We start from the raw sequence: 15,660 nt of genomic DNA on the forward strand, positions 1-15,660 counted from the left end.
ATGATTTTATTTTACGTATTTTTTATATTTAGAAAATTTTATTAGAATGTGAAAAAAAAAAAAAAACTCTCAATATTATATATATATATATATATATTATTTTTACAAGAGAATTGAGAAACATTCATAGGTTTTGTTCAACAAGTATGATGAAGCAAGCCTATGCAGAAGTTGCACCAAAATCTATTGTCTAGTTGCAGCCAAGCTACACAGACAACAATGAATGCCAACCAAACCCATCCATGGAGAGAGAATACACATTTAACTACCCTAGTATATGTATATGTATATGTATGTCTATAGATCCAAGTTCAACAATCAATAGAATTGAGAGGCTGTCTACTTAACCTACCTGAAACATTCGATGTAACCACAGTTAGAACATTAACATATGTTCTACACTATATGCATATGTATATATATATAGTACATTATTCGACAAGTACACTAATGAGCTATTTTCATCGACAAACAAGACTTCCTCAAAAAGATTATAATTTGGCTCAAGTTCATACATTCCCCGGAGTCTTTTTTGCTTCTAAGGCCGGCCTGAGAGAGATGCCGGTAACTGCTGGCTGCAATGTAATTATGGATGACTCAATTGTATATCACTCCCATCAAATCGAAAACAACATAAAAATGACTGAATTGAAAAATAATCCCCTATGAAATTTAACTATATCCTGTAAATAAAATCATTAGATTTAGAGGTGGTTTGCAATTTACCTGAAGAGTTTATACAAGAGAAAGGTTAAGGTTCGTTTACCTTTGCAAGTTAGGTGCATCCGAAGAATTGTTCCAAGGATGTTGCAGTGAAAACATTGGGGGGAGGTCGATCAAGCTTGACAGGCGAAACATGAAGCTGAAATTTGATGAATCGCTGACAATTGGCAAGGGGAAAACATAATTTAGTGAAAATCTCTTCAGCAATTAGTAACATATAAATGCATCGACAAGTCATGACAGAGCGGAGTCTGTGTTTTCAACCATGACTGAGGAAAACTTTTGATCAAAACAAAAACAAGATACAAGATTGCACATCCATAACCCACACATAACCCCCTTGATCATTACACTCTATACATAAATACAGTAAATGGAAAGCGAAAGCAAACCCAGTATTCCATACAATCCTATACATTTTAAAAACTACAGAGAACAACTAAAATAACAATTATTAAAGAAATAATAATCATCTGATGTTTAGTTGTTATCTTGATGAAGTAAATCCTTCAAAATAAATGAAGACCAAAACATACAATTCCCCACGAATGCAAAGACCAAAGTGTAATACTAATTCAAGCATTGTTTCTTGCTGACTTTTGAAAGTAATTAAATAGGTATGTGTATACATATGCACTCAACTCAAATTAGTCATTGATACCAGCTCATCCAATTGTTAAATAAAATTTACAAATAAAAATACAAAAGTAATCAAATTAAACACTCCATATGTGTATGTAATCTTAAATTTTTAAGTGTTTAACTCAACGCAACACAAAGGCCACTGGTAGAAAGAATGGAGAAGTTGAGACAATGACAAGATTGGTAAGAAATTAAGACTATGAGAAACAAAAGTTGTTCTGCCACACCCCCTAAGCACAGCCTTAAGTACCACACACCAACTGATCAAAAAGTTGTTTGTAATTGGCAAGTTTTTTGTAATCGTCAGTTGAAATGACATGGTGCTGGAAAAGTTCACATGAATCCAACAAGCACACAAACTCTTTATGATATTCTCTAGAAATATTTCATCTCTTTTTTTTTTTTTTTTTTTTTGTTTCTCCTGAATAATAAATGCTGAAACATTTATAAATGGGACGACATAAAGATATAGATTAAGAAGAGTTTGTACATACCGCTAATTGAGTAATAATATCGGGATTTGAATCTATATGCCAGTCCGGCTCCAGCTGTCTCACAAAAGAGGTCCTTCCATTCTCTGTGCTACAGAAAAGAACCTGCAAGTTTTTCGAAAACATAGAACTTGTTCCTGTTATTGAGTTAAAAACCGTACATAACGATTAATTGGTTGAAAACTATAGCTTCTTCAACAAACCTAAAGTGAAGATACAAATTGCTAACTTTGTACCCACAGATGCAATGGTCAGATATACACATATATATCCGTTTTATATATTTAAGTGCGGACATATTATTTTTCATCAAAACAGAAAATTGTTTAAAAATGAAAGCCAAAAAAGTAACTCAAACCAGCCTGGGTAATGTAAGTACAATTTGTTCGAGGTTAAAATAAGATAACTATTCCATTCAATTAATGCACAACTAGTTTGATCGCATATTAATCGAAATATGTATAACTGAAGAGTACCTTATCTTTGACCAAGCCACTCGATGTAAAAACTCCAGCTTCTTCCAAAGCTGAGAGAACATTCTTCTGCACAAATTATTCAGCCACTCAATGATCGTGAAACAATTGCATTGCACATTTAAATGAACAAAAAGGTTTGAAAAACACTAGAGCACATAAAGTTTCATCTTGAAAGTCCATGGTACAAACTTGGGAGTTGCGCAATAAACGCACGATTGCCTTGTATTGCTCCTATTATTTTTACATACTAATTGACTTGAGAAATGCTTGCCTTATTTTGCATAATTTTGATACACATAAGATACATATACAGCAAATGCAAGGCCACAATGGGCTAACCGATTGCTTGTGAGAAAAATAAATAACACAATCGACAACATAAAGACACTAGTCAGCATGCAGATTGATTCTTCTGTGATAAAAATAAAATAATAGCATTATGGGGACCACAATCATTCACACACAAAGCATTCAACTACTTGAGAAAGGAACTGATCATGTTTTTTAGAAATTCACACCTAGTAATAAACAAGCGAAAGAGTATAGATATTTTGGCAGCCAAAGCTGACTTCATTGATCATGTGCTAAACCAGACAATTGGGTTGAAATGATAGGGCTGCTACAACCAGTTCAACTTATTGGACAGAGTAACTTGCATAAATAAATTGCATAAAGTTGTGGCAAAAAAACAAAATTTTCATCTCCAAAATTTAGAATGTTTAAACAACCCATGAAAAAAAAAAAAAAAAAAAAACTCCATGTTTTTAAATAGTCCAATTAACCTCCTCACAAGGGCTTTTTGTTTTTTGTTAAATTTATAAAAGGGGGGTTATTTGAAGAAATATTTTCATATAGGTATATATATATATATGAAAAGAGCACAATTGTACTTAATTGATGAATAGAAATATAGGAAAAGAGCAATCAATGCTTTACTTCGCTTTCATCATCCAGCACCCTTTCCATTAGATAAAGATCACAAAACTTTGTGATCTCAAGCAGCACCTCCAAAACTGATGATCTCACTGTTGCTTGCTTCTGGTAATAATAATAATTTTTTTAAAAAAATTAATAATGCATTAAACCACAAGAAAATGAGCAACTTTTTAAATCTTGATCTATTAATTTAGTTATAAAAAATGAAGGCAAAGACCTGCAATTGCTCTGGACTGCTTTCCTCGAGGATAATATCAAGCAATTGACATGTCACCTGCGCCAATTAAGTGGTGAGATACTAAAAAACATCTTTATAAAAGTACATGTTAACTTATTTTGGAAAAAAACATATATTCTCAATCTTTCATTTTTATGAGAATTGTAGTATCATTATTGTCATTTTACTCATCAGCATCACTATCACCAACATGCTTGTTATTGTAGCCAGGTGAGTGGTTGAAAGTTCGCGATCAAAAACAGATCAACTGTTCTCAGAAAGATTACCTTCCTTCCTTCGCTCAACCTTTGCCTAACAATCTGGCTAAGAGTCGGCTGCAATTTGAATAAAGAATATACATCAGAGATCACTTCCACACTACACAATAAATATGGAGGACCAAAAGTTCTATTACCTTCACTGGCTGAAAGAACTCATCAATCACATTCTGAGTTTTCAAATCTTCTGAAGGATTGCTAATCCCTGACAATAAACGATCGCTGATTTCCTCACTACCAACACTAGAACTACTAGCTGTTGGAGCTTGCCTTTTCGGCTGTCTTCTCTGTGAGCCGCTAGGCGTTCTCAATACTCTCCAAGTAAATACTACGGCAAATGCTAGTCCAGCTATGGCACCAATCGATCGCGAGTCCTACAGTAAACAAGAAAGCTTTAAAACCAACCAATGTCGAACACTTTCCACATTTTCTATATGTGATAATATACTAACTAGTGCGGCCATTTAAGATGGATACAATCAAATTTAAATAGAAGTCATTTGAAAATTTTGTTGTTGTATGTGATCCAGAAATCAAAAACATTCTTTGACATGTGCAAAACGTATGGTACACAAAAACCCCGGTTCAACAAGGCTCAACCTTTTGAAGGGTTCATAAAGCCTATCTTTCTAAATATGAAACATTTACACTTGTCACCATCAATCAAAGTCGGCGCCAATAACCGATTGTTGTCAAATGTCATCAAATTTAAGCCTCCCAATTGCCAACATACTACAAACAATAATAGTCCAAAATTTAAAAATATCCCCTCCACCAAGCGCCAATGCTTTTTCTCTTTAGAATTAGAATCATTGCACAAAATTAAAGGAGATTCTATGAACTAGTCCAGACTGATAAACCAGAGACAGAAAAAGAAAAGCACTCTCCGATTCTAACACACGAATATATCTCCCCTAACTTGCTACTTGTCTTGCCATTGATTTCAACACGACATAAATCAACATTACTCAGTCAATTAAAAAAAAAAAAAAAAGATCCCCAACAGTTCGATGAAATACTCATTACCCAAATCAAGCCCCCATATCAATATTATAAAATTTAGAATAACAACATAAACAAAATCAAGCAAACGAAGCTAAATTGCAAAAGATGGAAAAATTGATAAGAATGATAAGAATTATTGAAAATAAATAAGATTAATTACGGAGAATCAAAACGAACCAAGCGGTCCAACAGATTGAAGAATTCTACTGTAAGAAACTCCCAGACACGCTTGATCAAGTGCAAGAAATCTTCCTTGGAATTATCGCCCATCGGAAATTTACACAAAATTCAAGTTTATCCGGAGATGAACAAAACCCGACGAGCGATGCTGATGCCCTCCTCAAACAATTGATGCTGAAATTCAAGCAGTGGGCTGTTGCATTTCCCGATTGCCGCAAAATAATCAATTGAAGAATATGTAGGAGAAATGTACTCGAGCACAGATCGGCGTGACAGAGCGGTGAATCTCAGAGGGCAAGGGGTTTTACCTTTCATATATATATATTGTCATACACAGCTGTGTTCGGTATATCTGTGGACTTATTTTTAAATATATACCCTATATTCTTTTACAAAAAAATATATAATAATAATTAAATAATCTCTAATGATCCCACAAAAATCAAATTAACTTGCACAAAATTAAATTCAGAAATTTGGGAAAAATCTACCCTAAAAGAGACATTTATTTTCTAGACTCGAATGTTGGTTGCATAGAAGTTAGAACCCAAAGTATCACTATTTAAGTCGTTTAGTTAATTGGTTTGACCTATGCTTCAATAGGCCCGGTCCATTCTGAGAAGCCCAAAATTAAGCCCGTTGCATCAAACTCAGTCATGGGCCAATCTTGGGCCATTAAATCGGTTTTTATCAAAGCCCACGTGAAAATTATATAAATATTTTATCTACACTTGTATTTTTTTAAACCTCGTATTATTGATTTTTTTTTTTTTTTGTCCTAAAAATTTATCTTATCCACGGTATATTTTAATTTCAAAATATTATGTAGTGTGAAAATATTAAAATAGAAACAAAATAGAAAAGGCATAAAAAATATATAAATTAAAGCTTTAATAAACGCATGAGAGACGAGGTTGACCACTATGTAATCCATTACTACTGGACCAAAATCTGCGACGTGGCATAATCTCAACCTTCCGAAAGCGTCAACCGATTTCTTCGTCTGACGTGGCAAGATACGTGGCTGTAATAAGTATCCTTATTTTTGGGACATAATTACGGTCCTTGCCATCGCGCGAGTCCCATGCCATGCAAAATTGGTATTTGTTTATTTATTTATTTATTTATCTATTTATCTAATTTGATTTGGCATATAAATAAGCAGACAAAATCATTTTCTACAGAAAATATTGGGCCACGTGGCTGCACAGTCAGATCGTCTCTGTACATGTCTTTGTGTGTTCTCAAAACCCACAGTAATGGTGATTCGCTAGTGGAAGTTGGTTTGTGAAACGACGTCGTAGTGTGCAGGAATCGAAAGAGAAATTTGATTTGATTCGGTTTGAAGAGGGAGAGAAACCCTAAGGTTCGATTAGGAGAGGACGAATAGCAATGGCGGAGAGTTTGTGTGAGTTTTGCGGAGTGGCGAGAGCAGTGATGTATTGCAAATCGGACGCCGCTGGTCTCTGCTTGCAGTGCGACCTCGTCGTGCACGCCGCCAACGTCATATCACGGCGCCATCTCCGCTCGCTCATCTGCGACAAGTGCTTCCAGCAACAAGCGGTTGTTCGATGCTTGGACGAAAGCCTGTCGTTCTGCCAGAACTGCGAGTGCTGCTGCTTCACGGCGGCGGACGACCACCGCCGCGCCAAAATACTTTCGTACAGCGGATGCCCTACCGACGGCGATTTGGCCAACATTTGGTCATGGATTCTCGATTGGAACTTTTCCCAGCCGGATTTCGGAATGCCGAGCGGAAGTGAAGCGGCGGCGGGGAACACTCTCGATGAGATAGCGTCGTGCCTCAAATTTGGAGCGTTTGCAATTCCGCCGCTGCCGACGACGACGTCGTTTAGTACGGATAATAGCAATAATGATTTACCTCTGTTTTCTCAAGGATCTTCCTTCCAAAAGGTAACCGATTCAATAGTTGATGTGCTCGATTCTGCATATGAAATTTGAATTGAATTCCTAATGGATCAGATTTCTTCTAGGCATGTTCTGATAAATATGCAGTAAAGGATGTTGGGATTCCTGAGAGTAGTGAATTATGCGACAAAGTTATTGATATTGATAGCTTGGCCTTGAGTTTCGAGGTCGCTTACGAAATGTTTGGGAATCTTCAGAACAATCAGAACAATCCCTGTGACAATGGCGGATTGATGGAGAAAAACTTATCCATCACGGGATCGAACAGTACTCGTCTCGACACTACTTTGGAGGTTTTTTAAAAAACGCTCTATTTTACAGTTGAATTAGTCGAATGATCTTTCCATCTTAACATATTATTGATTGATAGATTTCAAGATCACTAGTGGACCGTTTATCGTGTTGTTCTTGCGTGTAAATTGATTGAGATGCAGAGTGTTGTTGTTCGTTTGGCTTAGGCATCATCTTCAGTACAACAAGACTGCATTGGTTTTCAGCCTAATTTGATGCCACCGGGCATGCCTGCTGCTGCAAATTGTGTGGCGATGGATCCAAGTATGGGGCTTCGATTCGCAAACGGACCAGCCTCTTCGATTGCATTATCCAACCCAACCAGAGAAAGCAGTGCTGCTGAATATCAAGATTGCGGTATATCACCCTTGTTTATGACAGGAGATTCTCTATGGGACTCGAATTTCGACCCACGATCCCCGCAGGCAAGGGATAAAGCTAAGATGAGATACAACGAGAAGAAGAAAACAAGAATGTATGTGATTCTTTCTTATCCCTCTTTCAATTTATTTACTTTCTGTTTTCAAATTCCTTACAACGGCGATTCATATTATATGCTCTCACTCGTGAATATGATGCTAAAAGTCTTGACATATTATTGGAATGAAAGAACTAATGGAATGATGGTGCAAGTGTATGCCGCTCACTTCTCAACGAACTTGTTGGAATGGCCACCACATCTAAAAACTTATGCTCGCCGTAAGAAGTAGCTACCTTCATCTATTTACATACATACATGTACATATATATATATATATCCTTATTTCGTAGCCATTAATATATCTAACAATGAATGCTGATCAGCTCAGTGTTTGTTGCATTGATTCTCCAGAAATTGAAAAACAGCTAGCAAATAAAAATCAAATCTATATATGTATGACGGTGGTAGTGTAGTGTAGCATTTTCGTGGTTGGTTATGCTATATATATATTTAGTTTCTAAGCATATGTGTGAGTGTGGTGTGCAAATAAATACAGGTTTGGTAAACACATTCGATATGCTTCTCGTAAAGCAAGAGCTGATACCAGAAAAAGAGTCAAAGGTAGATTTGTGAAAGCTAGTGATGCTTACGACTACTACCCCCTCGAAGATACAATGCCTTTATAATAAGCTCCTCCTATTTCTGAAAACATACAATTTTCCTTCCTTCACAAAATAAAGGTATAATTTTTGTCTTCCCCCCCTTTGCTAGCTAGCTGCTTACTTAGCTTATTGATCTGTTTAAAGTCTGTTTAAAGTGTTTGTGTGTCGGTGTCGGTGTCTTCCCTCCCCCATCATTGAATTTAGTTTTGTGCTCTTGAAGCTTAATTCGTATATTTGTAACAATCTTTCCAAGTGTATAAGATTGCTGGGGTATACAAGTTCGTTTCAATATACTATATATCATTAGCTGTTCTGATAAGCTCCATCCATTTGATTTACATGTATGATGAATATGATTGAGTGAGTGTGTGCGTGCGTGCGAATGGGTTTTGTTCAGATGGTTAGTCACTGCTAAACATAACTGTTGCATTTCAAGGGAATTGATCAATGTTTTAATTTTAACTGTGAATTGAATCATATGTTTGAATAACCATGTTCTAAGCTGATTTCTTTGTTAGATTTGTTGACAGCAGGTAGCTAAACAACAATCATACACTAGTATTACTAGTATCTTCTTTCCACTATCCCATTTATATTCTTTTTATTTTGCATCGTGATATTTTTCTCTACCTCATAATCTTTTTCCTCCACAGAAACGCTACAACTATTTTCTACTTTGAATGGAACAAACGTATAAATAAATATATTGAGTTGGAACAGAGAAAGCATTTGTTAATATGACCATAGCTTCAACACATAGTATGCTGGCACTGCTTGGTGCTCGTCGGTTTTCTTCTCGTTAGATTTGTTCTGTTCTGATCTGCTTATGGTTTGTTCATTGATCCCATGAATCAATAGTTGTGGGTGTTGGCCTCATGACTTAGGGTTATTTGATGTCCTCATAGCAATTACTATTTGCCATTCTTTCCATATTTAAATTTTTTATTCATTTATCTATTGAACTTTTTCGTAAGCTTTATTGACTGCAGATAACCAAACGGCAACCGTAAGAGTTCGCGTCTTATTCAAGTTCGTGTGCGAATTACCCGACAACCTTTGCAATCTTAGGAAAATAATCCTTATAAAAGTAGTTTGTGATTTTGAAGCACTTATGCTCTGCTCTGTTGCCTCTGAATATGTTGTGAGTTCTTTTTTTTTTGTGTGTATTCAATATTTTATAATATATTATTTAATCTGATAAATATTAAATTCAAACGACTAGATACAAATCAACCCATTCCAGTTTTCCAAGTTAAATGCACATTAAATTTAATAATAATACTTGAAATCTACTTAATTTATTTGTTCAATGAAAATATTGTGTGCTCCTAAAGCAAAACTTTGTATTTTTTATTTATTTATTTATTTTTGTTCAAGTACATGGAAGTGTGACTAATTTTTAAATACACTGTTTTGGACACAAGGGTGTGTTTCCTTATATAATCAAAATCAACAAAATGTTACGAGCAAACACACCATCTATTACTAGGGTTTTTTGTAAGATTTTCAACCACTTTCAATATTCAGTAGACTATGGATTTGTTTCTTTTGTTTTCACATATTTTTACTAGTCGGATTTTATATTTTAAAAGAATATATATTAATTTTTTTTTCCTATAAAATATTCTTATATAATATTTAAATATCAAATCTAAAATCAAATTTTGATCAAACCCATTCAAAGAAACATAACTTACACTTATTTTGAAAATATTTTATTAGCTTTTATTTAAAATGCTTATATTTAAAAAACATTATAAAACTTTACTGAAGTAAATATATATTTAATTTAAATTTAAATAAAATATAAACAATTCAGCTACATATATTACACACAGGAGATACCATCATCAATAGAATGTGGTCAATTCTGACTTTCTGAGTCGAATTTTTACTTTTTATCCGAATTTTTCCAAGGGAGAAAAACTGCAGACGGTATTTTTCAGGAAACGAAACCGAAATCCAAATGTCAATAATGAATAACCATTGGAAAGAGCTAAGAATTGTTCACCGGACCTGGCGTCACCGGCACCGGTGGCGGCGGTGCAATCCCCGGCGGAGGAGCAGTCGGAACCACTGGAGGCGGCGGCGGAGACGACGAATCTGGCGGCTGCGGTGGAGGTGCCTGAGGAACACTCGATCCAGAGTTGTCGCCCGGCGGAGGAGGAGGTGGAAGAGGAGAAGATAATGTTGGAGGCGGCGGCGACGGCGAGGGATTCGGAAAGTTCGAGTCGTCGCTCGGCGGCGGTGGCGGAGGATACGAGGCAGTTCTAGGAGGATTCGGAGTGAAACCAGAGCTCGGATTCGCCGGAGTGGGGACAATCAGAGGCGATGCTTGGGGACATGAATCGGAGGAACATCCGCCGGAATTGCCTCCGCCTCCACCGCCATTGCTGCCGTGGCGGCGGAACACTCCGAATCCCAAAATCAATCCAGTAACCACCAAAACCGCGACTATGGAAATGAAGATTTTCGTTGCTTTGCCTACATAACACATTTTTTGGCTCCGATCTCAGTAGGATCTCTCAATTTTGTGGTACGGTTACAAATTGGGGACTTGTTTGGATTTAGAATTCTCTGGTGGGTAGCTGTGTTACAGCGCTCTTTGCTTCATAGTTTGGGGAGACGATGGGTGGAGCTCCGATTCTGGAAGGTTCCTGGGATCCCAGGACCGGACAGATCCACAGCGTTGATGGTCCGCGGGGTCCTCGTAGGCCTGGGAGCTCCTATACTATTAGGGAGAGCACGGGTTTATGGGTGGAGGAACACTGTATCACGTGGAGGCCATTGAGGTGAACGAATTATTGTTTGTTTTGCTGTCGATTCACTGCAATAGCAATAGTCGACTTTTATTAAAAAAAATAATACTATTAATTATTTGGATTTAAATAAAATTGATTTAAGTCATTTGAAATAGCTTCAATTCAAACTCAAAAGGTAACGAAAGAAAACACATGCATTAATACGAAAGTCTGATAAGCAAATGTGGACGACAATATTCAAATCGAAAATAAACCACAAATTTAAAAACCAAAGCTGCTGTTTTTAGGATCCATAAATCTTAAATTCCCTTCTTCAAACTCCTCACATCTTCCTCTGTTTCTTGACTTGGTTCAAAAGATTCGCCGACGGCTGCGGAGGCATAGGAGGCTCCATGAAATTGAAAGGCGCCGGAGACGGCAGCGCAGGCGGCGCCAGCGGTGGTGGTGGAGCAGTCGCCATACGAGCAAAGTGAGACAGCGGGCGCGGCTGATTGTTGGAATTCCGCTCGTGAGCGCGGTACTTGTTCATGTAGGCGGCGAGGGGCTTGACGTAGTCGGCGAGCCCGAGCGAGGACATGGCGAGGAGAATGTCGTTGGCAGTGACGGTCTTGCGATAGTCCTCGTTACATTTCTTGTTGGCTTCGCGCATCACGTAGAAGATGAACTCGGTGGCGCAGTCTTGAACGGCCTCCTGGGCATCCTCCTCGACCTCGGCGATGGGAGGGAGGGTGCTGCGCATCAGACGGTGAATGCTGCCGATGGGAATGCCCAGCTCGGGATCATGCTTCGGCGGGACCTTGTTGATGTCGATGTTCAGTGCCAGCGGTGGTGGCGGCGATGCTGGTGGCTCGCGGTTGATGTCGATGCCGCGTCCAGCTAAAGCTATAAGGGAAAAGAACGTTAAAATAGTAAAATACGACAGAATTTTGTTTTTTTATAACTTTTTAGTTATGAAACTATATATTATTTTTTTTATAATGGATATTATATTTCACAATTAGTTTACATTTAAAAAAAATACATACACAAAGAAATGAAGTTAGAAGGAAAATCGGTTAATATTAAAATTAGTAGGTAAAATAAAAATTAGAGTAAGTTTGGGAAATTTATTTTAAAAAATTAGTAAAAATATGATAAAGATAGGTAGACATAAGTTTTGGGATAATTAAAAATAATAATAATGATATAATTTTAACGGATATATTAAATGTTATATTTAATAAATATTTTTATTTTAACATAAAATTTTCAAAATAATAATAATAATAATAATAATAATAATAATAATAATAATAAATTACTCTCCTATCCAATATAACTTTCCATTGTATTATTTTAGTTTATCCAAAATAAAGTTTTATTTTTCAATTTTTTTATAATAAAACTAATAATAATTTTTTAACTGAATATTAAAATACCTTTATTTTTATTTTTCACATTATTTTTACTTTTATGTCAATGATAAAATAGATATTACATTATTTTATTACATTCTATATCTATAAAATAATAATTTATTTGAATTTGCTTACAAAAATCAAATAAAAAAATTTGTTAATAGACAAAAAGAGTATATTTTATAAACAAAATATATGACAATTGCATTTAAAAAATATATATCCTAGAGTAAGTAAGTTCTAAATAATTGTAAAATTCATAATCTAGATTTCATTTCAAATTTGGGATGCCGCTTGCCAATTAACGACTAGTGTAAATTATATATGTAAGCAGCAAACAATCTAAGAAAATTGTGAAAATCAAGTTAATTTATATAGGTATGATCCATCAAACATACAAAATATTTATGAACCAAAATCACATCAATTCAAAGCATTACGTTACTGGTCGCATTAGAGATGATCTGATGGTAAAAAACTGTTATCATGACTACAATAGAAATAAACTATTATTTAAATACAGATTACTATCGAAACACAAACACTTAGTGACAAAAATTATGTATGATAAAAATAAGATTTATTTACCAGATCTACCCAATCGACTTGATTGTTTTCTCCCCCGCCTTGAGCTTCCATTGGCCTCCATCTTCCTAGCACAGTTTCCTCGACCTCGACCTCGACCTCGACTTTTAATTGTTATCCTTCCCTAGCCAGAAATAAGAAAAGCGAATTAAGATCGAATAAAACTCATTATTGTATAATAAAATTTCACTACGATATGGTCGAATTTATAGGCGAGCAAAACCGTCGAGATTGCCCGAAAAGGTAAAATTAAAATAATGACGTGTCAATGTAATAAAATATTATTAATCATTAATTTATTTTGTATTCGATAAATTTATTTTTATTTTTTTCACAATTTAATGTGTTTGTTTATATTTATTATTTAATTATTTTCAAAATAAATAAAGATGATTATTTAATAATAAAAAAAATGAACAATAAAATTAGAAATGCATTTTTATCTTTTTTAGTAATTTAAATAAATTATTCAATTATAATTAATAGTAAACAATGTGTTAAAAAAAAAAAAAAAAAAAACAACAACGTTCTAAATTATTTTTTTATAGAATTAATTGATAAATTAGTAAATTTTAATTATGTAAGTTTAATAAAATGTAAAACATTTTTTAAAATATAAATAAATATAATTGATATTTTTATTTAGGATAGGCATATACAATTTTTAAAATATGTAATATAAATATAATTTCAGTAATTATAAATATTCACGCAATATTTTCTCAATAATAATATGAAAATCTTATTATAATTACTTTTCTTTTATTGCGGGTCGAAATAATCTTATTTTCTTATTACTAATATATTTTTAAAAGGCATGTGACATGTTATTGTAATTTAAAGAATAATACTTATGATTTAATATATAAAAAATATTTGGTATAATATTTATTGTATAATTAAATTTAATATTTTTTTCGACTCCAAGGGTCTTATTTACTTTTTGTTATGTATCAATCAATATATTATTTATTAAAAATATTTTTATATTTGTATAATATTTTTTTTTACAAATGTCATTGTAATATTATTATAAGACATTGATAGTATTATTTTTTATCATTTTTCTTTAATATTATGTTTTCATATAATTATTAATATTTAAATATTAATACGCAAAAAGTAAATGAGACCCTAGAACTAGACATAAATAATTATGCATAATATTTTTATTCTATCGTAAAGTTTATACACAAAATAGAAAATATTGTGTTCTGTATTAAATTACAATTCTAATTCTAATAATATTTTTGTAATATATAATAATATATTTTGAGGAGAATTATAAGAATTCAATCATAAAAATTGAAATGAAATAAAAAGTAATTATTATTATTATTATTAGTAGTAGTATATTGTTGTTGTTATTTTTTTTTATTATTTATTTTTAGTGTTTATGGACGTGTTCGATAGTGATTTAAGAAAATATATATTTAAATAATATTTTAATTATATATTTTTTGAAAAAATGTAATAACTTTTTTATTTGAACGCTAATTGAATAATATAATTTTGATTTAGAGTAAAAAAAATAATACTATATATATATATGCAAATCCTATTTCCTACACATTTATTTATTATAAATTTATCTCTTTAATAATTACTTTTTTATCAACACAATCTATCTATTTACAATTTTGGATATCTTTTTAATAATTATTCTTTATCAACACAATCTATTTTACAACTTTGGAGATAGATTTCAAATATATTTTCCGATTAAATGTTAGGATAGAGGAGACTTAATTATGAGAATTCATTATTATTATTATGGGTATGGTTTGAATATACCAATAATTTATATTGTGTATGTAGTATAAAGATAAAGAGCTAGTGTAATATATTATTCCCTCCGTCTCAAATACCGTGTAATATTTGTATTTGACACGGGAATTTAGGTGGAGAGTATTAAGTATGGTAATTTGAGATAATTTGGATATTAAGTGATGTGATTGTATAGAAAAATAATTATTTATTTTTTTATTTGAATGATGTGATGAGATAAAGTAGAGTGTATATTAATATATGTATATAAATATTATTAATCATTTCTAAATTTGAAAATATTGCAGTAAATTTTGAAAAAAAAAAAAAAAAAAGAAGGAAATGTTACGAAAAATGAGTTGAAATGTTTTTATTAAAAGAACAATCTCTAAGTTATGTTCTTTTTAATACATATAATATGGCAGTTAAGGTGGTGAAATAATTAGCTAATCATACATATTATCAAGTTAGCACCTTAATTTGAAATAATCAGTAGATTATTACAAAAAGGATAAATGTATTATATAATGTGTTATATATTATATTAATATTTGTTATCTGTTTTATTAACATTTATTAAATTACTACTATTACGATTAAAATTGTAATATAATTTGTTGAAATTAAAATATATTTGCTACATATAATTAGTATATAATGTGCTATTCAAATATTTCCTCTATTCACAAACTAATGTCCTACTTTCCTCTTTGGGACGTCAAATAACTATTGTTCTATTTTCTTTTTTAAATACAAAATTTACATTTTTAGTCTTCATTCATTTATTACTTAATCTCTACTGTACAATTAAAAACAAATTTGTCAATTTATAACAAAAAACAATCACCTAAAGAAACCATGCAAATATACTTTAAAATAATATAAATTAGACGGATGG

The 15,660-nt window shown here is 33.0% G+C and overlaps 4 protein-coding genes across 11 annotated transcripts; 2 read left to right on the top strand and 2 right to left on the bottom strand.

The window, feature by feature from the left end:
• Positions 1–113: 113 nt before the first annotated feature.
• On the bottom strand, positions 114–5,291 carry LOC127254968 (peroxisome biogenesis protein 22-like). Of its 2 annotated transcripts, XM_051280350.1 has the most exons (9): positions 4,946–5,290; positions 3,901–4,137; positions 3,773–3,820; positions 3,486–3,542; positions 3,269–3,370; positions 2,333–2,398; positions 1,860–1,961; positions 767–880; positions 114–575 (listed from the first exon to the last, which is right to left on the bottom strand). In XM_051280350.1, the coding sequence occupies exons 1-8, from the start codon at positions 5,036–5,038 to the stop codon at positions 776–778; spliced, it is 810 nt and encodes a 269-aa protein (XP_051136307.1). In that variant the 5' UTR covers positions 5,039–5,290; the 3' UTR covers positions 114–575; positions 767–775. The 2 variants fall into 2 exon arrangements, with proteins under 2 accessions (XP_051136307.1, XP_051136308.1); XM_051280351.1 differs by lacking the exon at positions 3,269–3,370 and having other exon boundaries at positions 4,946–5,291.
• Positions 5,292–6,138: 847 nt separating this feature from the next.
• On the top strand, positions 6,139–9,387 carry LOC127254040 (zinc finger protein CONSTANS-LIKE 12-like). 7 transcript variants are annotated; one of them, XR_007839393.1, is made up of 5 exons: positions 6,139–6,862; positions 6,943–7,170; positions 7,336–7,867; positions 8,146–8,329; positions 9,241–9,387. XR_007839393.1 is itself a non-coding variant. In XM_051278899.1 (5 exons), exons 1-5 carry the CDS (start codon positions 6,341–6,343, stop codon positions 8,220–8,222), a joined length of 1,224 nt encoding a protein of 407 aa, XP_051134856.1. In that variant the 5' UTR covers positions 6,139–6,340; the 3' UTR covers positions 8,223–9,212. The 7 variants fall into 7 exon arrangements, 4 of the variants coding, with proteins under 4 accessions (XP_051134856.1, XP_051134853.1, XP_051134857.1 ...); XR_007839395.1 differs by having other exon boundaries at positions 7,336–7,643; XR_007839394.1 differs by having other exon boundaries at positions 9,226–9,379.
• Positions 9,388–10,022: 635 nt separating this feature from the next.
• On the bottom strand, positions 10,023–10,964 carry LOC127254674 (uncharacterized). The gene has a single exon (XM_051279902.1). It carries the CDS (start codon positions 10,746–10,748, stop codon positions 10,248–10,250), a length of 501 nt encoding a protein of 166 aa, XP_051135859.1. The 5' UTR covers positions 10,749–10,964; the 3' UTR covers positions 10,023–10,247.
• On the top strand, positions 10,914–11,927 carry LOC127254673 (uncharacterized). Its single transcript, XM_051279901.1, has 2 exons — positions 10,914–11,043; positions 11,372–11,927. The coding sequence occupies exons 1-2, from the start codon at positions 11,005–11,007 to the stop codon at positions 11,891–11,893; spliced, it is 561 nt and encodes a 186-aa protein (XP_051135858.1). The 5' UTR covers positions 10,914–11,004; the 3' UTR covers positions 11,894–11,927.
• Positions 11,928–15,660: the final 3,733 nt, after the last annotated feature.

Source organism: Andrographis paniculata, unplaced genomic scaffold (genome assembly GCF_009805555.1).
Source record: "Andrographis paniculata isolate CXL003 unplaced genomic scaffold, ASM980555v1 Contig52END, whole genome shotgun sequence".
Taxonomy (NCBI): domain Eukaryota; kingdom Viridiplantae; phylum Streptophyta; class Magnoliopsida; order Lamiales; family Acanthaceae; genus Andrographis; species Andrographis paniculata.